This window comes from Ceratina calcarata, unplaced genomic scaffold, assembly GCF_001652005.2.
Source record: "Ceratina calcarata isolate Rehan_Ccalc_2016 unplaced genomic scaffold, ASM165200v1 scaffold517.2, whole genome shotgun sequence".
NCBI lineage: Eukaryota > Metazoa > Arthropoda > Insecta > Hymenoptera > Apidae > Ceratina > Ceratina calcarata.
Genome location: NW_017176301.1, coordinates 567,494 through 590,737, shown reverse-complemented (window position 1 = coordinate 590,737; position 23,244 = coordinate 567,494). Strand labels below are relative to the sequence as shown.

The following is a 23,244-nucleotide window of genomic DNA, read 5'->3' as shown; positions in this document are numbered from 1 at the left end:
TACACGCGACTTACGCAGCGATCGAGTTAAATGTTAATGCGAAGCACGGAGGTACGAAGAGATCGAGAAGAGTCGAGCGCACGAGATACGTGGAATATAAGGTAGCCTGAAGTAAAACGTAAAATATACATAGGCAGATAGGTAGGAGAAGAGGGTTCGCCGAACGTGATCGTAAGCAGTGTAACATCGAACACGTACGGGAGGGATGGTGACCGTGCCGTGCGGCGGACACGGTGAGGCTGCGGTATCGGCTACGCACGGAGAAGAGATACCGAGCCAAAAAAACCGATACTTTCATCGTACCGGTATCTAATAACTCAATAAATAAAAGGTGTAAGGAAACGAAAGAGTTTACTAGTCACTACGAGAACGATCGAACGGTCTCTTTCAAACCTGCCCGAACCAGCTTCCACGCGAACGTGATCTTTCAACCGTTTGCCGACTCCGAATGCTCGAGCTGGTTTGAAAGAGCCGACAACAGCGAGTGTCACCTACACTTGGCAGAGGTGGATTGTTGCAGACGTGTCAATGAGTTGAGATTCAGGTTCAGATTCAGGAAGGTTGGTCTCGCTGAAAGGAGATAGACGTACTGATTACACGGCACTCGGTTTCTCTTTTTCTATCGTCGATATCACTAAACGCTATTACGTTTCGTTCTCCTCTCAATGGCGAGATCTCGATCGTTCTTCTCCGATCACCGGCGAAGAATCGCGTCGACATCGTTCGTTATACATACGCAGGTACGTACGCTATGACGTACGCGCAGTAACAGTCACAGTAGTTAAAACGAAACAATCAGCAAACCACGTTTGCTCTCTGAGAGAGGTCTGTCTGGTTCCTTCTGTACGCATTTAATTTTTCTAATTCATGGAACGACTCGACTCGCCATTTTGAACGGAAATCCAAGATGCAGAGATGACAGCATCGTTCGATCTTTATCAAAACGTATTTTCATCTGCATCGAGAATTTCAATTAGAAAATCGTCAACGGTGATCAGCTTAAAGTCGAAGATGATTACCGAGTACCTCGGTCAGTCTTTTTCATTCGACTTTAAACTGATTTATTTCCCGTGAATAAAACGAATGGGAATTTCGTTTGTACTTTCGAGAACGCTGCTCTGTCTCATTCTCTTTTTTTACCAATACACCCATAAGCTTTATTTTTCGACTCCGACGAAGAACAATTGAAATCCGTACTTGGTTAATCTCACGCGATTTCAAACCGTTCTCCAGGAGCGTAGTACGTCACACATACCTAAATCATTAATCAATAAATGTATATGTATATTTATGTACACATATATGATACAGTTACCCTACGTCTGTTTCTAAAATATCGCTGAACAGCACATTCACAAGGTAGAGAGAGATAGAGAGATAGATAGATAGATAGATAGATAGATAGATAGAGAGAGAGAGAGAGAGAGAGAGAGGGAGATATCAGAAACGACTTTATAAGCGACCGTTACTCTTCTCCCCCGTTTTTCTTCTTTCCAAACTGTACGTATCGCTGTCGTAATCATCAGTCCGTTTCGAACAAAAGTTCAGTCTTAGAAAACGTAGAAAACAGATCCCGACGATTCGTCGAACCTGGAATTCGACGAGTCACCGAGGATTTAAAAAGAAGGAAGAACGCGAGGAAAACTATAATGAAAACGTACTAACAGAATTATAGAGATCGTTTCTAGTCTAGCGAAGAAGAAACTTCATTTTGCGAAGGAACTGTTCGAATACGCATGCTTCGTCGAGAAGTGATAACATCGTGGAGATATAATTGTGATTGCAGTGCCGGTGAACATGATCTTTACGCGTATAGTGATCTCTGATAGAAAATGCGGCAGGCACGGTACGAAAATCGCTTCGCTCTTTGGAACGCGCGGTCGCGTCTGTGTGAATCGTTTTTTGCACATCGATCATGATCAGCAATGCGGAATCATCGTATAGTAACGGTCCAACGAACAGACTTGCCGATGCTTGCAGCAAGCAATACATTCGCATGCACGATGCACCGTGAAACAAACGACTAACACGGTCGTTTAAAAACAGTTTCTGTTCGAGAGCACGCTCGAAAGACTCGACTAATTTTTCTGAGAGCTGAGAAAACAACTGTTTTTAAACGACGTCGATTTCTAGACTTGCTCTAGACACAGAACATAGCTCGCGTTGCACAGATGCAGATAGAAAATGCGCGAGCAATCTTCAGAACCAGAATCGGAACGGATCTGGATAAACGACGATGGGTAGAAGCGTTCCTCGAGCTTCTCCGTCGCGTATCAATTTCTTTTCTCCGAGTATCAAATCGATCTGTCAAACCACTTTCCACCGGCTAGCTACTAAGCCAAGATTCCGGTTCTGAACACTGCCGAAAATTAAGGAGCATCGAGACACGCTCGATGAACGTATACGTCACAGCGAAAGCGTGACACACTCGTGATTGACGTGTCGTCAAATCTTTCGTTGCTTTCTGGATTTGTTTGATCTGGTCGAAATCGTACGAGACATGAAACTTGGAAGCCCGACGCATACATCGAGAACTTTCGCGCTCTCACCGCGGCATATACATATACGCGATAAACATAGAACGATACTGAAGGCTTGCTGGATAACTAAGGAAAAGAACAACAGACAGGCTCAACCACTCACGAGACATATGTATATATAATATACTAATCGTCGCTGCCTATTACGGCATCAAAATATCAATCAAGACTCCATTTTACCTGAGTTCAGAATGGAGCCTTGCGTGGAGCCAAAATTGAGTTGTAGAAGTAGTAGTAGACGTAGTGTTTGAACAGAGGAACACACAGAGATTATTATAACACAAGTAATCAATGATCGGTAATCACGTACTCGGTCGGTTTTATAAATTTTGCTACGAGAGAGAACTCGGTGATCGTGACTGTTGATAGAGGCTCGTTAATCGTAAGTCAAAGACTCTGTATAACGTAAAAGTGGTGGGAGCTCAAGTGTCGCTGCTAATATACGCTAGTAGGCGGATCTGATCGTGAGAAACAAATATAGTAGGTTCTTCGTTTTTCTTTTTTTTCTCTCTTCTTACCATGCTCAACTCTTGGCCGCGAGCATGATTCGCGGCGTATCGCGCGATTCGAAAGCTTATAACGAACGTTGGCTAAGTGGTGAAAGAATCGTGCGTGATAAAAAGTTGAACATAGCGCGGTGACATAACAATATGATAGAAGCTGTAAATATATAATAAATACGAAGTTCCAACGTGTGGTGGTGATGGTAGTGGTGGTGGTGGTGGTGGTGGTGTTGTTGGTAAATTGCTAAGGGAGGAGATATCATCAGAGGATCACTGATCAAAACTTTGATCGTGTTTCTTCTAAGTGATTCAAGCATCTTTCTTGCATGGTGTCCTGGCTCCTAGTATCGTCTAATCAAGCGGAACTTCGATTCTCTTTACGCGGGGAGATACGTTACGCAGGACACGACACAAGGGGATGCGAACGATGAACGACGTGAAGTTCGATAACAGAACAAGAATGAAAAACGAAACGGGGAACGCGAAAGGGAGAACGGATGAAATGTGATCATCTTTCATTATTCAGAACCAACATATCCAATGCCAAGAGGAAGACATAACAGTGGAATTTTAAGTAACAATCAAAAACTAGGGCAAATCGTAAAGTGACTAATTCATGGCAAGGTGAAATGTATATATATATATATATGATATAAATATAGATATGTAATATATAAAAAAACACTGCATAAGCCACATTTCATTGATGAATTATAGACTCTCTCGTGGTTGAATGTATAATTCAAAGTAAGCGAAAAAGTCAAGGCAACGAGAAGTGATCGTACGGGTCGTACGGTAAATATGTTTCGTTCTAAGACTAAGGTTCTTAAAAAACACAGTGCCATTAAAAATTGATCAAAGCGTTTCAAATGTGTATAACTCGATATAAATTCGATCGTGGTCCAAAGCAAACTGACATGTCGCATTCGTTGGATCAGGCATGTCCATGGGAGCGCTCCGAGAGCCGTATGACTCGCGTCGATATCGCGCTTCGCGTTCACTTCTCGTCTCCGCTCAAGCGCGCAGCAGGGGCAACGAGAAATAAACAACGTTGCGTTAGCAATAATTTCTCCATTGCTTTACCGCCCTCCGGACAGCGGTTTGGACATGCCTGCGTTAAACGATGGTTTCGCTTGAAAGATCGTTAAAAAAACAAAAAGTTGAAAGGAAACGAACGTGTCGGAAATCAGTCGGTAAAAGTTCGTTTTAAAATGTAAGTAGCAATCCATTTGGCGAAAACTCTGCGTTCGGTGTGAAGTGTGTAAGCTCTGTGTCGAGAGCGGCGGCAGCGGCGGTGGCGGCGGCGGCGGCGGCGGCGTCGTCGATAATGAGAACGTAACAAAACGGAAACGGAAGATTCGTTTAACTATGTTTCGCTACGCCTTCGTTAAAATGTCATGGCAGTGAAAACGCTATGCGGCGCAAAGGAGAACTCTCTTGCAAGAAATCTATTTGTTTGTCAAAATTCAATTACCTTTTTGTTGTCGTACTTATGGTAGTACCGTTGGTTATCGTTAAACATTATTATGAACAACAGTAACGTGTTAATTCTATTGTCGATAGAAACCATTAAAAGATTATATATTTACTCTCTATTATGATATGCGATGTCGCATCGATAGGAAAAAAGAATGGATTACTACGCAACGATCCGTGAACAGATGAATGGAGAAATGAACATAGCGAATGAGTGAAAGTGTATCGTGTGAACGATAAGAAATAGACTTTATCATTTGTCGTTCTGATCTACATACTACACGTATAACCGAGTACCAACCGATATCTTTTATCCTTCTATGATTTCATAAATTTTACCGTTCCATAATCATAAAATCATCGTTGACGCTTTAAGACGAGCGTCTTAGATCAAAGTGATTCGTTCGCCAGCGACGTGTTTAAAATTAAGAAATCATAGAACGTATGATCGCCGAATTCGTCGTAATCCGGTAATGTGTCGATACAGAATGTAATGAATGTGAAAGGCCAACGTAGGTTTGCTTACCGATTCCGAACGGTTTCGCCGGCGCGGGAACCAAGTTCTCGTCGTTCCTGGCGTGGCCGATGGAAGCACGCCTTGGATGAGGCAGTCCGTTCAATTCGGTGTTGAGATCGGTCACGCTCTCCGAACGCGTCACGTTCAAAGAATCCATGGAGGTGTCGGATCGCATGATCTGCAAGCATCAAACGTCTCGTGTTACTTGCCCCCCGCCGCCCCTTGTCTTCGCGGGTGCATGCAGTTTGATCGTTCGCGACCCAAAATCGTGGTTGATCGTCGATAAAATAAAAATAAATTAAACGAAAAGCATACGGTGCGTCCGAGACGGCGGAGAGGCAGTAGTACCTGCGAGAAGTTGGGGACGCTCGCTGTCTTGCGCATAAGTGGTTGACCCTGAGCTTGCAGTAACTCCTTCACCGCGACGCTTTGCCGTAACCGGTCCAACGTAAGAATACTTTCCACCGCGGAGACGCCGCGCGTGTATTTTTCTGAACGCGGGCAGAGAATTGATCATTCTTACTCGTTCGAAAATATCGTCGTAAAGATCGTTGATCTGATCGATGATAACTCACCGATGTACGTCTCGCCGTCGCACAAGCTGTTGTCTTCGCCGCTGGCAGCTATTTGCGCCAAGCTCTCGCGATCTTCCAGTTCCTCGCTCGCCTTTGGTATGTTAGACACGACTTCGTAAGTGACACCGGTCTGCGTCAAGCAATCGGTGCGGACGATCCTCTTGAAAATCTTATCCGTGATACTTTGCCGTTTGTAAATGTTCAGGGCCAATCGTTTACGCAACACGAGGTCCATGGGCGCCGGATGCGAGAGGCGCACCGTCGTTTTTAATATCAGAAAGATCCGTTCGTTCGCTGAAATATTTTTTAAACGATAACGATACCAGAACCTTCTATTATCATCGAACTGTTTAAACGAAACTTACAACTTTACAACAAAACAAACTTACAAAACGTCTAACTTACCGTCCGTCACTCTGTTCAAATGTATGTTGTCGTGTATGCTGGAGTCCCAAGCGGCGATGGCGCAGACGTCTTTCTCTACGCGACGGATGATGGGCAGACTGTAGAATTTGTTGCCGTGCTCTTTGGGTAAGATGGAATTCAATCCAGTCACGGACACTTCTTCCCCTGACTGGTGGGTCGAGAGGTCGTCAGCTGGTATAACACATTTTACACACGTGTAAATCATTGTGTCGATAACGAAAATCGAGACGATACGTACCGTTGAGATCGAGAAAGAGAACGGGAATGTGCGGTTCCATGCCCGGGGGAGGGTTCCAGTCGGCAGGTGCACCGGGAATTCCCGATCCTGCCGCAGGTACCAATACCGCGTTTCTCTCTTCCGTCAGGCTGACCCACTGACTCACGAGACTCTGCTCTCGGTCCGTATCTTGCTCGGTTTTATCTACATACAATCATCGTACCAAACGTAAGTCATCGTCTATCACAGAGTGAAGTCTCGTCTTGATTAAAAGCTATGCAAGGTGCGTGTAGTCCCGTCGCACCTTGTTTGTTGATGAGTTTTTGTATCTGGTGATCCAAGTACTGTCTCCTTCTCATCAAAGCTTCGCTCCACTTCTCTCGCAGTATATTTAAATCCTCGTCTTGATAACTGTCCAACGGAATCTGAAGATGACTCCTTACGGACACGCTACCGACCGCTATGTTCAATATCGACTGACAAATGATGGGCAGCGTTCCCGAATTTTGTACTGGTTTCACGCGAACTTGTATCCGTCGCTGTTGTCCCTGGCGCAACTGATAAATGCCACCTGAAGCAACCACCGGTCAATTTCAATTGTGCACACGCGTATGAACGTGTATTACGATCGAGGGAACCGAATCGGCCGATACCTGTCCACGTGTTTTGTTTGACCACCACGTCTACCGGCGAGTATTCCCCCTGTTCGTTCAGTTCCTGTATTTCGATCCACAGCTCGATCTTTCGCGTCAGCTCCGACCATCGATCGGCCAGAGACCTGGCTTTGGCGAGCTGTTGCTCGACCTCCCAGCCCGGTTTGCTTCGCGAAAATCCGGCACTTCGGTGTCCCCATACTTCTATGCTCAAGGCCCCTTCTGCGTTTCGATACATACCAAGTCGCGTTAATTAAAATATACATGCACAGTATCTGGCAATTGTTCTATTGATCCGGTCGATCTGAAATAATACGCTCACCAGCACAGTGCTCGATGAACTCTTCCGTGATGGGCACGGTGAAGTCCTTGGTGTCATTGAACTTGAACACGAGCGAGTCTCGTTGTCCCGCCTGGCAGTTCGAGTTCAACTGCTCCGAGTTGTCCACGGCCGGGATCACTATAGGATCCGGGTGACCGCAGAACATGTACTGGCAAAACACAAAATGGCTCAGCGACAGGGGCAAGCCGGTCGCCTGTTTGATGGTCACGCGGCACGCGATGTTCGGCGAGCCGGAATAGTCCTCCGGTTCCGACGAGGTCGAATCGTTCGATGATTCCGACGCCGCCTCGCAGATGCGATCCTGGGGAAAGTGACCGGATATTCGACTGATCTCGACCTGCAGTCGCCCGGCCACCTCTCCCTGTTGGCTGATGATCGGCGTGTGATAATCTAGCCGTACGTCGTGAAAGAGAACTTCTAAGAAAATATTTGCCACGCCGATCAGATTGTGATTCTCTTGCGATTCATAGAACGGGTCCTGAGTCTTTCCGGGCACTTCGTCTTTAATGGCAGGTAATCGTTGACAATTGTTCGGATCCTTTCGCTCCTCGTACATATCCCGCATGTCGACCAGCTTGTTCTCCAATTTTTCCATCGACCACACCTGGCTGCCCATGTTCGTTCTTTTCACTAGAATCGCAGGCTCGCTGACGAACGCACCCCGCTGAAAAAATACACTCTATCGTATCGAAGAGTGTGGGAGAAAAACGACCACGAATGAATAAACGAAAAATACGTAAACTGAAAGGACGAAAGGAACGTGCGCATATAAATAATGAAGCGTGAACGAAGGAGGAGGAGGAGAAGGAGGATGAGAACATAAAACGTACGAAAGAAACGTATAAAGAGACGATCTGAACATTTAACAGACTGTAAACGACCCGAAACGCGATGAATCGCAGGTTTCGCGAGCTCGCGCGTTACCAGTTTCATCGCGTGCGTACCTTTCTGTTTGGACTCAAATTATTCGGCGGAATCTGCAGGGTGACGCTGAACTTGGTTTGCTTTCCCATCTCCTCCGCGAGAAAGTTCGCCTCCTGTACCAGCGCGTTCGCCCTCAAGATATCCGCTTTCAATTGTCCCAAACTCCTCTTGAACATCTCGTCCCTTTCTTGAGCCCATTTCTCCACTCGCATCTGCGTGGTTGGCGTGCAAGCGGGCAGTTTACCGCTCTGACTACCTCTCAGAGGATCGTACGGTACGTACGGAGAATAGGGCGTCGAAGGCGACAAGATGTTACGAAGTTGTTGAAATTGTCGCTCGTACTCCTGCCTCTGTTTTTCTAACGCGACCTAAACGTCGTCGTAATCGGTCATTGAACATCAAGTTCACTCGTTAAAGTTCCACCGTTGCTGACTGTCTCTCACCTGCTTGTCTTCCTCGTGCTGCTTCTCGAGTCTGGCGATGGCCCTCTGGATGGGGTCGTTCGACAGCTCGTTCAGCATCAGTTCTTCTCGCGCGAAATTGTAATCGATATTCTGTGCCGGCGTCTGGGGCTCGCTGTTGATCGCTGTTGAACAGAGAACAAACGCGCGTGTCTTGTGTCGTCTCGTTCGCTGATCAGAGATCGCGATCTCCCAAGAATTCGATCCGATAACGTCGATCGTTACCTGTTGCACTTCGGGGACAATTAACCCGGAAGAAGTGATGATTTCCCCAGACGATTCGATCGCCGTGCAGCAGCGGCGTTTTCTCGACGACCTGTGTGCCGTTCACGAAACATCTAGCACCGTTCAACGGCGTCATGTACAAGCCCGTCTCCTCTATCGTGATGACGCAGTGCTCGGGCAGGATGCCCAGGCCGTGCAGCTGTATGTCTTGGTCCGTTTTCGCCGAACGACCACCCACCAAAGTTCTTTCCTGATTTTTAACAAATTACATGCGATACAGCTTATCGATACGATTCCTCTATTTCTCAGAAGAAGAAGAAGGAGGAGGAGGAGGAGGAGGAGGAGGAGAATCGTATAGAGTCGTATGTGAGGAATGTCCTCTTACGTACTTTCAAATAATATACCAGCAGCTCGTTCAAGCTCGGGTCGTCGTTCAGATTGACGAGGTAATACTTGTTCTTTTCTACTTGGATACCAGAGGCTTGTACACTGATACCCATTTTCTCCAACGCCTGTTGCCTCTCGTGCTGCAACCTTTCGGTTTTCACCAGCTTCTCTTCCCACGTCTGCGACATTTCCTTCATTAATCGCTCCGATTCCGACAGCTTCTCCGTTATGTCTGTGCGTTGCTGGCCGACTATCGATCCCTGCCCCTTTTCATTTCGAACAGAAAAGAAGTTCGAGTCGAGAAACTGACCCTCGAGCAATTTTCACCCCGGTGCAACTTTCTCCGTTCGACTCTTCTCGCCGGATTAAAACGGGCTCGCGTGATCGAAAAATTTTCTCGAAAATCTATCGAGGTTCATCGTCGTCGATCCTTGATAAAGAGTCTGATAGAATTTTTATTCGCGAGACTCGTTGACTGAAGCGACTGAACACTGTGGACACACTAAAATTCTCCCGGCCGCTTTAATCGCTCGCGACAGAGTCGTAACGCAGAATTAATACGTGAGCGTTAATGGATTTTGTTCATCTTACGGTTGCGTGCAACAGCATCTCCTTCAATGCTTCCACCTCCTGCCTCAATTCTCGTATAATTCTGGCGTTCGGATCTTCGTTGACCACCGCGTGATTAACGATTCTCTTGGCTCTGTCCGCGTATCGCAACGTGGAAAGCGTCTCCTCGTAGTTATCCGCGGCCGGAGATACAGTAGCTACCATCACCGTCTTACTGTTTCCGCCTAAATTGTCCTACAGTTAGAACGAAACGTACAGTCGTAAACAAGGCAACCAGGTAAAAAGATTTCTCCAACAGCGGCCATTCTCTTCGAACTGAAAATGTCTTTTGACTGCCTGCCACTACTACCTTTAACAGCCACGTCAAAACGGAGTCTCTGTACGGCACGAACTTGTCCTTGTTCTTGTTACTTCCCGAATTCTGATCGGCCAACTTGGAAATGACTAGACCCAACGTTGTTAGGGATCTGCAAACATTTGGTCGTTTTATGCGCGACGGCGCGATACTTGCGTAGCAATTTCTACTTCCGCGGCGAGTACACACGAACGTTCGATCGGACAGACACAGGTGCAACGCTACGGACGAAAAGTAAGAAAAGAATATCGTTTACTTGTTTATATTGCTTCCTTCTTTAAGCCTATCGCCCACCGCTCCGGTTTTCACAGCCCTTTCACTCCCCGCCAAGTCGACCAGGCTCATCCTCGAGACCTTTTCGCCACTGACTCCCCTCGTCATGTTCGTCAGCGTCTGTGTCAGGATGACGGAGAATACCGCGTGCGACCGCGAGCTCTCCGAGTTCATGTTCGTCGCCGCTACCGTTCTCGACTTGTTGCCCTCCACCATTAAATTGTCGATGTCCTGTGAAATATCCAGTTACTCAACTCACACTCGTTACTCTACCCCGGCCGTCCGTGTCGATGCCCGGGGCGCCCGGGGCGCCCGGGGTCGCGATTCGGGGGGCCCGTGCAGGAAAAGCTGTAAGGAAAGCTCAGCTGCAGGAGAATCGGGGGTCGGGTCGTTAGAAGAACCGGAATGATTCCGGGATTCTCGCGAGAGCCTTGGTGGTGTCGAATCAGGATCAGGATCGATTCGTACGTTAGAAAACGATGGCCGAAAGGATGCTAGTCGACGATCAACCAAGCAAATTGAAACTTATCAGTCACGCGTTACTGGTATGCGCGAAACGTGTTTGTTGCATAAAAGAGGTAACCACTACCTTCGCCGCACGGTAAAGCGACCTGATTTTACTTTCTGAACGGATCGTGTATCTTTACCTTCGTTCATTTAACGTCCGATCGTTCGATAAAAGTCATTGGATCGATCGTCGATCGTGACAGTTGCATCGACTCGTTCATACGTCCGGTAGTTAACAAATTGAACACTATCGTATGAGTACTACGTTCGAGTACCGTATGTAATGAACTTTCATATCTGCGACTTGATCGCAGCGCGTGGCACGTTATCGTAGATATTAAATTGTCGAACCACTGCAACGACAGATATTGATTACAACAGTTTCGCTTTGGAGCGATGCCAGTGGCCGGTCACTACGAGAGATAAATACGAGCGAAATGATTCGGTTCTCTGGGCGACGGCCATAAACATTGGCGCTCTCTTCGTTCGTCGAGACTGAACACGATTCCAAGACAATGGCAAGAGCGAGGCTTCGGACGATAGATATTCGGGTAGGTATCGCGCGCGTCTGACCGATAACAGAGAGCGGCGTACGAGAGAGTACGGTCGGCTTACCTGAAAGGACGTTACGGCGAGCTGACTGAGTCCGTCCACGTACGGGCCCAAGACATTGTGTTCCCTCACTTTCAACGACTGCTTGTTCGGCTTCGGGTCCAACAGGTCGTGCACCTTCTCGTTGTAGATCTCCATGTACGAGACTTCCACCTTGTACGTCAGTTCCGAGCTTTGCTGTTTCGCGATCATGTCGAACAGGTTGTCGCACAGCCGCGGTATGATACCCTTGTTTTCGCCGCTTCCCATCATCGTGTACGATTTCCCGGATCCTTTTGAAATCAGTCACCATTTTAGAGAACGCTACGATATAATTAAACTCGAGCGGAAAACGAAAGAGCGAAGCAGAATAATAATGCTCCGTCGTCGACCGTACGTCGGTCGTGGTCAAATCGATCTCGTAGATCTCCGATCTGTTGCGTCGAGAACGGTTTTCCGTTCGCGTTACGCGCCGCGTTAAATCCCCGTGAAAATTCTTGGACGCTCGAGAGAAACCCCTGACTCTTGAACACGATCGACGATGCGCGCGTACCTGCAACGTACTCTTAACCCCCAATTGACACCACTGTTTTCTACGGGCCTTAATAGGTTTAACTTCTCTCATCTACGGCTTGTTCGTAAGACGCGACGACATCCTATCGAGCCAAGTGCTCTGAGAGGATGACTACGCGCGCGGAGAAGTTAAGTCCGATTGATCGATGACAAGCGGGCGACTAAGTGCGAGAAGACGCGGAAGCCTTTGCGAGCGCGTAATCTCGTTCGCTCTCGCTTCTCGCCCGTCGCCTCCTCTTACCGACGACGACGACGCGCCTCGAGAAACGGATCAAGGGTAACGACTCTCTCAGGATGGATTTTGGCGCGCCGCCGTTACGACGGACCGCCGGACGTACGGATAGTTCGAAACGACGGAGTCGGTCGCGACGCAACAGCGAGTTTAATATGAGATCGTAAATTAAGTTTGCAGCGACGTCAGATCTCTGTTGAGGGATATGTTCTCCGGAACAGAGTCAGGGAAGGGGGATCTACGTGAGAACTCACCGGTCTGGCCGTAAGCGAAGATGCAAGCGTTGTAGCCCTGGAACGCGTTGTCCAAAATGTCGCGGCCCAGGGCGTCGAAGACCACGTCTTGGCTCGCGAAATTTTCCGCGGACGGATCCAGGGAATGGAAACAATGATCGAATGCGAACGTTTTCGGTTTGCTCCTGCAACCAAACGGAAAAGCACACCGTTAACTTTCACAAATATTTTTATCGTTCGTTGAACGTAGAACGATGCGACGGGACGATATGCACTTTCTGTGCACAAACGATTCTAGTGGCACGAGAGATAGATAGAAACAGAGTTGGTCTCTCGCGCGACGATCAGAGCGTATTCAATAGTCGGCCGTTTTCATGCGTTTACCCCGTTCCCAAGCGGTTCGGGGAAGAGCAGAGACATTGTATCGATAATTACAGATATACATCCTCGATCGGTTCACGGTCTCGCGGGACTTTCGCGACCCTCTCTAAAACCATTCCCGGTATTAAATCTGAACGTTCTCCGCCGGGGATGAAACCAGGCAAAGTGGAGTACAGTCTTCCAATTTCATTTCCAACAACTTACTCGGATCGAATTCTCTCGTTTACACGCGGATCCAGAACCGCGTGTCGTCTCAACGTCAAAAAGATTTCGTCGAGGCGAACGAACGGTGGCGTTTCCACGAATCGCGTTGGCCGCCTATCGATTTCCCGTCGCGTTTTCTCCCCGAGTAATCATTTCCTATCGGTTTTTCTCCCGGCCCTGTGAGAAACTGTCCCCGTGCCCTCGGTTCGTTCGCGACGATCGGGTCGAGAAGAATTTCTCGTCCGACCCGCGTGAAACGAGCTCGCGTCGCAAATAAAACGTCCACGCGATAGTAGTTTCGGCAAATTTCTGGCCGACGACGGGACGGCGGCGCTTCGTTTTAAGAGTAAGAACCGGCCGTGACGTTGTTTCGTTCGATCGAAATCGAACAGTCCGATTTGACTCTCGAGCAAGGGTCACCGGTGGGTGTGTGGAGAAAGAGCGCGTTGAATCATTAACTAGCCCATAGCGAAACGCGTGCTAAATAAAAGTGGTGGCGAGAGAAAGAGAAGAGAAAAAAATCCAGCGGGTGTGTAGACCCGTCGCGTCGGGTCGACATCGATCCACGTTCTCTTCGTTTAATTTTCACCCCGCGCCGCTGTTTCACTTGGCTTTCGTCGCACCGCCGTCGTCGCGCGTTTACTCATTCCGCGATATTTCCGTGGGCCCGGGAGCGCAAACCCATGGTTCGCCAATCGTTTCTCAACTGTACTACGTCTAAAGTCTAAACCGTTTACACGTGACGCTTTTGACGATCGCACGTTCCAACATTTACGACGAGACGTGCACCAAGTCATCCGACGACGAGAGCCACGCAAAAAGTCATCGATTAACGACGGAACAGAGATTACTCGTACGACCAGCGTATACACTTATTTAAAATTCTGATCCGCTGGCCTCGTCCATAAACAGCTATCGATGAACACACCCCTTCTAGAATACCTGGTTCTTCCTCGATGTCCTTTTTCTCTGGCAAGCTCGATCCGTCTGTGTAAACACGCGGTCGATGGTCACCGCCGCCGCCGCCCCCTCCCCCCTCTGGCAGAATGGGCGTCGAAAAAACGGGCGTCGAGAATCGCGGAAACACTTGGCACACGCAAATTGGGCGTTCGACCTCGAGACGAGAGCGAGCGAGCAAGAGAAAGAGAGAGAGAGAGAGAAAGAGAGAGAGAGAGAGAGAGAGAGAGAGAGGTGACGTTTTATTTTCGAGTTTTGTAGCACGATGCGAACCCGTGTACGCGAGGACCCGATGCGAAAGGTAATGCAGTCCGCTCGATAGCCCCCGCCCCCGTTTCAGTGGAGACCGAGCCCCTCGTGCTGGCCGGCTGACCATCGCGTGACAAAACCCCTTGGGAAACCCGATTCTAACGGGTGGAGAAGAATTCGGGCCATCTCTGATCGTAGTTAACCTTTCGCGATAATGCCGTTTAGATTTTTAATTGTTACACACGAAGTCTACGCGCTAATTTAATCGATCGTTAAGTACCAATTTTGATTATCCATCGGAGCAGAAACGATCTCCGAGTCTGTCGTAGCTACAGCTAGCGGTCAGTCGTTTCTCTCGTTTTCTATCTCCACGTTGCTGTTGAGAGCTTCGAGACTTGGCGTATGGCGTACGGCGATTTCTTTAAATCTCATTTTCAATTCTGGCGAAGCGATCTGACGTAGATCAATTTCATTGATCAACGACGGAGACTCGTCGCGTATCACACATCGTGAAAGATACTGTAAAAAAAAATTAGGAAACGAAAGGGTGGATGGTCTTTTATTAACGCCCCTTGGACAGTGTGGACTACGGGTCGACTATACTCGAGGTACGTATATGTATTTAGGTGAGATCGTAACGGCCTTCGACACGCGAGCCTCTGCGGTGGTCAGACTCGTCGTCAGTAGTACAAGTGTACAGGTGGTCAGGCAATGAAACTGGGTTATAATGGTCGGCATAAATGCTCGCGCATGACGTCTGACTCGACTACGGTTCGAGGTGGGTGTTCCAGTTTCGATTCTTACCGACTTTTCGTCCGGTCAAACTTGGCCACGATTCACGGACGACGTCGTCGTCGTCGTCGTCGTCGTTTAATAACATTTTACGGTAGACCTAGCCTCTCCTGCCTCCTCTCACAATTAGAATCCGTTCCACTTGATCTTCGTCGAACTGCGTCGAACGTCAATGTCGTTCTTTTTTTTAAATATGAGCACTTTCATTACTTCGTGAAACTCGTTAAATTCTAACTTCATTAAACGAAGAAGGTACGTTTTAATTCGTTCAAATTTCGAGCCTGGTACGACTCTCCTCCTCGCCTCGCTGCAGCTTTCTCAAGTTTCGGTCCACTCGATGTGGACTGTCGACTTGGAATTTGGAAACGCGCAGGGGCAAAGAAGTCTGTATACGCGATCTCGAAAAGATTTTTTTCACGTTTGCACAGTCTCGAGAATGAATATACAATATCGGTCGGATGGTCCGATATGACCCGTGAAACGAATTCGAATCGTCCATGGCCGAGGCTGGGCTTCGACGGGAAGAGAGGATGCAAATCGGGGAATGGAACGCTGTAGTGTAGGCGGCAGCTGGTCGACCCGGCGGATGTGCACGGGGAGTGAAGTGAGTGAATCGGGCCTTTAACGAAGGTAAACTTAATTAAGGTAGTCGTCGCTGGCGCAGCACGGCCAGCAATATGCCGACGCGTTGTCCCTCCCGTGTCAGGGAACTCGGAACCGTCTGCTGTCCAGACCGTCGTTTCGTGCGATTCCACCGTGACGATTCCGTCTCATCGAAAATTTGCCTTTACTCGTGTCACGCCGAACGCCGTACAATTTGTACTCTCGCGGACATTCACGCTGTGCAGATCAGACGGAAGTAGTACCAACGATAAAGGTACAGAATCCTGTTGTGGAAACTCCACGGACAGGACGGAAACCGATTCTAAGATTCACTGTGACAAATCGTAGCCGCAACATGGGAGGGAAATATATATAGGAACGTCCCTGAGAAATGTTCCTATCGACCGTGCCCGCGATACAACGTTCATTCTTTATTCATAACACTGTGAAACATTAAAAACCGTCCGACGGCATCGATTCTTGTCTTCCTCATCCCGCCGTTCCGTCTATCAGATTGTACGAAAAATCTTTCGGCCTCTAACTTATTTACGTGAAATCGTGCTCGCCTCTGGTCATACTTGTTTCAAGTGCCGTCTATTCTTCCACTTGTCCACAGGTGCACATGCCATGCGGAACGAGGCGCTGGGTGACAACACCACTCGAAAAACGGTCGTGTGCAGATCTGTCTAGGTCTCGCTTCCGGTCCACGTTTACACGTTCGACCAGAGGCAGAGAATCATCGCTGTCTACCTGTTGTTATGCCTTTCGATTTCAGTCACGAGTGTCTTTAATTGCGGTAATTAAAAACGACCGATCGGGGTTGCGAGTCGTCGAGACTCGACGAGATGACAGAGGCCCCGTGATATCCTCCTGCATTGTACGCCGATCTATCAACGACCGTGTTAATTATCGTGCGCGTAACGAGAAGGCATAACGATGGACACGTGCCGGTCGAGTCATGGGGATTGCACGAGAAACCGGTTGGATGAAAGCGTAACCGGTAGCTCTTTGCGCGGCGACGATGTTTCTGTGATGATGCCGATCGACGAGTCGTGCCAAATTTTGGAGCTCGAGGCGAATCACGTTTCCAAGTGAGAAATCGTTCGTTAATTTTTAAATAAACAGCGGAAACCGCGAGAAACGAGAACGTCAGACTCGGCTAACCCCGATGGGACGGAAATATTTCCCTTTCCTCCTACGTGGAAGAAGCCGTCGCTGCAGGTTCGTGACGCGAATTCATTAAAATTTGCGACGTCGTTACGCGGGCAGAATAAGAAAGCGACGGGACGCGTTCTCAAAGAGTAATATAATTCGTACCACGCCGTCATAATCCCCCGCGATACCCTTGTCTGAGAAAATCTCTCGATTTTTTATTTTTGACGGATTAGCGCGGTAATTAGAAACGTGTACGAAATATTGGAAAAAGATCCGAAACAAGTGTCCAGATTTTTTACGCTCTGTAAGCGTTCGATGGAACGGAGGAGTTTCGACCGAGAAGAAGAAGAAGAAGAAGAAGAAGAAGAACGAGCAGGCAAACGATGCAAAACGGAGAGCGACTCTCCTCGAGACAGCGACAATGGTTCGTTTGCACGGACGCGTTTCACGGGTTCTGACAAAGCCCGCGTCCGTCGGAGCTTTCGTGAAACGTTTCCAAGAGATTCGCGATTCCTTTCTTTCTACTCTTCTCCTCTAACTCCCCGGCATGAAGAGCGGCACGGGGGTGGTCGGGCCTCTGTGTCAACGAGCATCTGATCTCTCCTCCTCTTCGTTCCGGAGAAGGAGCCTTCTGGCCGTCGGCCAGCCTCCTTCCGATATCGTTTCGACCAAAAGTTTAGTGGACGCGACACCTCCGGTCACACCCGTGTTCCGGATCCGTCCTACCGACGAAACTGATACCGATTCTGTGACAGCAACGGCCAAACAATTGTTTACGAATGAAAATTAGTACAGCGACGCGTTCATACGTGCGACCCGTACTTCTCGTATTCACTGTACGGAATGTACTTGTTCGCGTCGACAGTGGCTGAATCGAAACTCCTTCACTTCCGATATTGCATCGCTCCTCTTTTGTCAGGTACACGAGATACGTTCGAGTATCACCGTTGGCGCCTTCACAATGACTGTCAAGTATCTTTCGACTCTTGAAATATAGACGGCACGCTACGTTAAATTATGATTTCCTCCTTCTGACACGAGTCCAATCGATGCAGGCGGCGCCGATTTGCTTCTCACCGTTTCGTCTCATTCCGTATTTAGATCGCCGATATTCGTCAATGACGTTCTCTGTAGCGACTACTCGAAGATCATTTCATGCTCAGAGACCGGTCGTCGAGCAATTGACGAGTTTGAGTCGTAAAGAAATTTCGTTCTCGTTTCAAGATTCCCTCAGAAACGGGTCTCGATTTCCAGCACGCTGCTGGCGTAACGAGACGAGACGGTATCTAATTTCTCATGGCAATGACAAGGCTCGGTTCCCGCGGGAATCAGCGGATTAGTGTCGTTTTCGCTTGCCCGCTGATCTCGCGGGCGCTGCTTGGCTCCGGTTCGAACGCTTCGCTGGATCAGCGTTCGCGAGCCAGGGCGTGTTCGCCAAAACTCCATGTCGTTTCTGCTGGAATCGCTGTGATACGTCGCGTCAAAGTTAATTCCGAACTAAAACGTGTCGTCCAACTTTTCGGTTTGTCGTCCAAGTTCTTCTTTCAAAGAAGAGTTCGTGTAGTTTTTTATGTGTTCGTAAGCGATGGACTGCCCTCGATTCATGGATCGGAGAATCCTTCGTACGCTTCCGGATACAGGCAATAGGAGTAGGCTTTCACGGTTAGGTTCGCGGTAAATTGAATTTGACGTCGCGTGAGAGATGACCCCGCGCGTGTCACCAGTCTCCAGTCAACAGCTCGTTGAGGCGATCGTGATGAACGCGCGATACAGACGAGACGTTCGAGTGGGAAGACCAAGAGCAGCTGTACCGAAGCTAACGAGCCCGGGGTATTGTCGCGAGATTCGAGGAACTCCGTTGTCTATGAGATCTGACGACTGGAACACGGTTCGACGCGACGTGTAAGAACGCGGTACAGATAAATAAAATTCGCACGAACCTCCGTATAAAACGTCCGATCGGAAACGGTTCGACGACGATTTCTCAGGTAAAAATATTTACGCTCGCCGGAAGTTGTTCCAGCGAGATTCTATTGTCGTGAAAATGCGCACCGATACGATTTCATTGGAAGCGTTAACTTGTGGCTCGAGATAAGAAAGTTAATCTCACAAATTTTGATCAGGGCCCGCCGTCGCTGAGGTCTCACCGAAACAGCATTCAGACACGGAAATTTTCACGGCAAACTTTCGTTCCACTCGGCCAGTATCCATTTTGAAACGACATTTTCCTTCTTTAAAGTGCACGTTATTATCTTGTTTTTTTTTTTCCGAATAAAAAGAAGCACGGTTATCACAGTTTCAACAGATAAAAATTCGACCCGTTTTAATTGATTTGGCAAATTGAAAGGATAACCCGGTTCTTTTTCGTTTTCATCTGATTTGAACGCGCCGTCGTGAACGGTCATCTCGTATCCTCGTATAAAAATCCTTTGATGTCGCGAGATCGGGCATATGTTACGGGTACGTGTACACTTGGTTCGACGTTGAGACTTGCCTATGCGCCGTAGTGGACGATGATCGACGGTGGATTCATTTCCTTCGCTCGGCGTTATCACCACCGTCCAAGGAAATTTCTCGTATTCCCTCTAACGCCTCTTGATCGCTTCAGAACCGTTTTTTTCTTTTTCTTTTTAGAAAGTTTCATCGGCCAACTTGGACGTCGGAGTGAAACGTTATTATTTTTCTGTGTTCACCAAGTGTGGCCGCGAAGCGGAGAAGTTCGGCACGTTCCGCGCCGCGCGTAATTAACCCAGATTCTTAATTAGTGTACGCAACTTCGTGACCCCGCGGATTTTCGAGCGTCTCCACGGCCTGAAACCCCTTCGGGTACGTGTACGTGAGCACGCGTGTACGCGTTCCCTCTCTCAGAGAGCGTACGTGTACGCCATACATGTACGTCTAATTAGTACGAAATCGAGCCGCTCGTGCAAATCTTTCGGTATAGTTAGAAACGTTCTAAGGGCCTTTTAAGGGTGTCGCGAAGTCGTACACGGTGGACGAAACGAGGAATTTCATTTGGTCCTAGTGAGACCTGTGTAATGGATCGAGCATGACAGAGGAACGGATATGATCCCGGTGAAATGGTGTTGAAAATCAAGAACATGTAGGTCGTGAATACCAGAGAATCTCTTTGGGGTCGTTCTCCACGATCTCTTCGTTCCCGGTTCGCGACAATTTTTCACCTCGGGACAAACCAACGCCTCTTTTGATCTTCTTTCGAATTTCGAGAATTGTGATTTCAACTGGTAATGGAAGAACGATCGGACGAGAGGTTCGAGGAACGAAGAGGGAGAGGGAGAGAGAGAGAGAGAGAGAGCAGCAGCGGGGATATTGAACGTATCGCGTTAAAAGGGAACGGGTGTATGGAAGCAATTTCCAATAAATTTAATCGTAGCGTTCATCGAATAACTTTAAATCCAAAGAACGTACTTTGAAAGTGATCGATCCTGGAGTTTTAATAAGAAAAGTTATGTGTTCGGCATGGAAACGCACGCCGATTGATTATAAATTATGCGCGATCACTTCGCTGGTGGTTATCGTTTACGGGCGATGTAAAGGTAAAACTCGACGACGACGACGACGACGACGAGTTTACGTAGACGAAAATTAAACAGAAATTTATCTAGAGCCCGGATCGTTTCGAAGGCCATTGGCCTAGTTTTCCGCGATGCGACTCTTGCCAGTATCATGAACTTTCTCTCCCGAACAGTGTTAAGTCTGAAAACGAGTATCGCGTCGTCGTTCAGCGTAATCAACGCCTCGATTAACCCCGACCTAATTAACTGCGGATAAAGGCCAGCTAACGATAACGATAACGATAATTGTCACGGGGCCAGAGAGATCGATATTTCCCGTGAAATTACAGGATCGCGTTCCTACTAAATACCGCGAACAATCAAGTAATAGCAGTAGCGAAGAGAACGGATTTCACTTTGATCGCGCGTTGTCTCCTCGTGGAGAGGCAACGATTTCAAAATACCGATGAAACTTTATCTGATTCGTCGTAGCACGGTAACTAAGGGAGTAGAGGAACATTTGGCGGACTCTACTTTCTGCTTTCTGCGAAGAAGAACCGGCTCTTCTCGGGCTCGATCTCCTCGAGCTGGCAAGTCTAGCATGATCGCCACTATGCGCCAGTATTTTTGCGTATAAGTACCCGTGGCCGTAGTCTACGTAACAGGGCGCATTACCATGCGGTCGTACACTGCGGCCACGCTTCCACGGATGTTGGTCGCGTATCGATCTCGTTTCCGGTGAAAATAGAACGAAACGCGGCTCCGCAACGTTCGCTCCCCCTCACCCTGTTCGCCGGCTGAAACGCGTACCATATTTTGTGCACCCAAATAATTCCGTTGGTCGTTCTCGAGAACCGAACAACAGTTGACGATTCCCGATCGTCGTTGTTCAGTCGATGTTCAGTCAGTGTTGACTGTTGCCAATTGGCCGATCTCGAACCAAAAGCGTTCTGATCTCCGATAACGGCGAGGACGTTCATCACGTGTACGCGTACGTTACGCGACACGTCGCGATATATTATTACGCGAAATGTAGAACGGCCCGATTCGAGATTACGTCGGCCAGAATCGATATCGAATACTTCCGGTTTCGAGTCCCGACAGGGGGAAACACGGCCAAGCGTGTGACACGCCGACAACGATTCCTACCCTAATTCCGTGACGTGTCTCTGGAGAAACTTAGGAACAAAGGCGCTGTCGTCCTTGGCCATTCACGGATGTTCGCACCCCGTGAATCGCACGATTTACTGGGCCACGCCCCTCGTACATGAAACGTCAAACGCTAGGAAATGCTCCTTCTGTCATTCGGGACGATCGCTCGACTTTTACGTGACAAACGATCGAGTGTCTCGAGTACATGCGATCAGCTAGATTGGATTCATTGCGTTGGAATACGGTTCGTTAGGATCGTTTGAAATTGCATCGACACGAAAATGAAATTCAGAAGGGCCAGGGGCACGAGCCCGAAGTTGGCCCATCGGCGCGGATCGTTAACCGGCGAGTCGAGTAGAATCGCTTTCGGTACGCTTTCGGTACGCTTTCGAGCTACGAAGAAAGTGATTCTTCCGAGGCGGAGTGCGAAAGCGTGTAAGCGGTGATCGAGAGGGCCGTCCTATCGGAAACTCGTGCGTGATCCTATCGAAACGGAAGCGTCCAGCTTCTGGACTTGCGAGACGTGTAATCGAACGAGTTCCAAACGACTGAATGACGTTCTGGATCTCTTTCGAATTTATCTCGAACGCTGTGACCACGGCCATAGCCGATAAACGGGAAACGACGCGATCTGCTTCGAATAGACACTGTCCATCTATATTTTCAACAAAGACAGCAAACAAAAACGCGTCTTCCAATCCGCGTTACGCGGCGGCGATCGTTTGACCTCGACGCGTGATCCATGATCGAGGGAATGTCGCGTTTACGCGGTCTGACGCATTCGAAAACGTGACGAGATCTCGAAATGGGGAAAACGTACTTTCGATCTGCGAGAGTTTCTTTTTCCCGCGGGGAAACGTCGCTCGACTTCCGCTCGCGTGATCTCACTGCTCTCATCCGACACAATGCAAATTGCAGTTCGTCAGCTCCTCGAAACGAAAATACCGAGCGGGAAACCTCTGACACTTTCGGCCGTCAGAAGCGAGCAAGAGGAAGGGACGTAGTGGAACTGGGTGGTTCGTCGGATTTAATCTTGGCGAAGATCGGCTTGAATACCGTCACCGAGCGCCAAATTCAACGGACGTTCCTTTTCAAACTGCCACGTCTATGTATTCACATTTTCTGTTGGTCTATGTACGTAGACGTACGTAGATACGCTCGTTGTACGAACCAAGAGCGTATCGAGCTTCCGGTGGCTCGGCGAGTCGGAGGTCGCGGATAAAAGTCGAGACGGAAACCATCTCTTCGGGGGAGAGATCACGTGACCGACTCGAAAGGGTCGAACGTCGGTCGAACGGAACTGGACGAAAAGGGGAACGAGCCGTGTATGAATGTGAAAAGTTCCGATCGATTCGTGACAGTGTCCAGTTTCGTTTTCCTACTCGAACGAGGCTCGCTCGTAACGGGCAACGACAGCGGCAAACGGAAGAGTCTGCGAGTGACATAATACGTAACTCTTTTGAATTACACCGATACAAAGCGACAAAGTGATACAAACATGCCACTTCCGGCGATTGTCCCCCCTACCCGTCCGTCGTTACACGCCAGGCTACGTGACTAGACTTTACCATTGATCGTTCGAATCGTGCCGCGAATCAATGGGAAGCCGGTAGCCAATTTCATTCTCGCTTCTGATCGATCTCGCAGTAATTCGC

General features: G+C 48.5%; 1 protein-coding gene across 11 annotated transcripts in view; it reads right to left on the bottom strand.

Moving 5' to 3' along the window:
- The window catches only part of LOC108628361 (Kinesin heavy chain 73), a 49,655-nt gene that overhangs the window by 6,000 nt on the left and 20,411 nt on the right, over positions 1 to 23,244 (bottom strand). For 2 of the 11 annotated variants that reach the window (XM_026816416.1, XM_026816411.1), the window contains exons 3-22: positions 12,603 to 12,766; positions 11,568 to 11,836; positions 10,429 to 10,676; positions 10,167 to 10,284; positions 9,839 to 10,051; positions 9,250 to 9,513; positions 8,861 to 9,110; positions 8,618 to 8,760; positions 8,195 to 8,542; positions 7,230 to 7,929; positions 6,908 to 7,129; positions 6,559 to 6,825; positions 6,276 to 6,458; positions 6,017 to 6,208; positions 5,612 to 5,905; positions 5,352 to 5,527; positions 5,046 to 5,214; positions 4,518 to 4,532; positions 2,721 to 2,738; positions 496 to 570 (exon numbers count right to left, since the gene is read on the bottom strand). In XM_026816416.1, coding sequence (XP_026672217.1) covers positions 496 to 570; positions 2,721 to 2,738; positions 4,518 to 4,532; positions 5,046 to 5,214; positions 5,352 to 5,527; positions 5,612 to 5,905; positions 6,017 to 6,208; positions 6,276 to 6,458; positions 6,559 to 6,825; positions 6,908 to 7,129; positions 7,230 to 7,929; positions 8,195 to 8,542; positions 8,618 to 8,760; positions 8,861 to 9,110; positions 9,250 to 9,513; positions 9,839 to 10,051; positions 10,167 to 10,284; positions 10,429 to 10,676; positions 11,568 to 11,836; positions 12,603 to 12,766 — 4,328 coding nt within the window. The remainder of the gene's footprint in view (positions 1 to 495; positions 571 to 2,720; positions 2,739 to 4,517; positions 4,533 to 5,045; positions 5,215 to 5,351; positions 5,528 to 5,611; positions 5,906 to 6,016; positions 6,209 to 6,275; positions 6,459 to 6,558; positions 6,826 to 6,907; positions 7,130 to 7,229; positions 7,930 to 8,194; positions 8,543 to 8,617; positions 8,761 to 8,860; positions 9,111 to 9,249; positions 9,514 to 9,838; positions 10,052 to 10,166; positions 10,285 to 10,428; positions 10,677 to 11,567; positions 11,837 to 12,602; positions 12,767 to 23,244) is intronic. The other 9 variants (XM_018030214.2, XM_026816412.1, XM_018030215.2 and 6 more) reach the window with 9 other exon arrangements.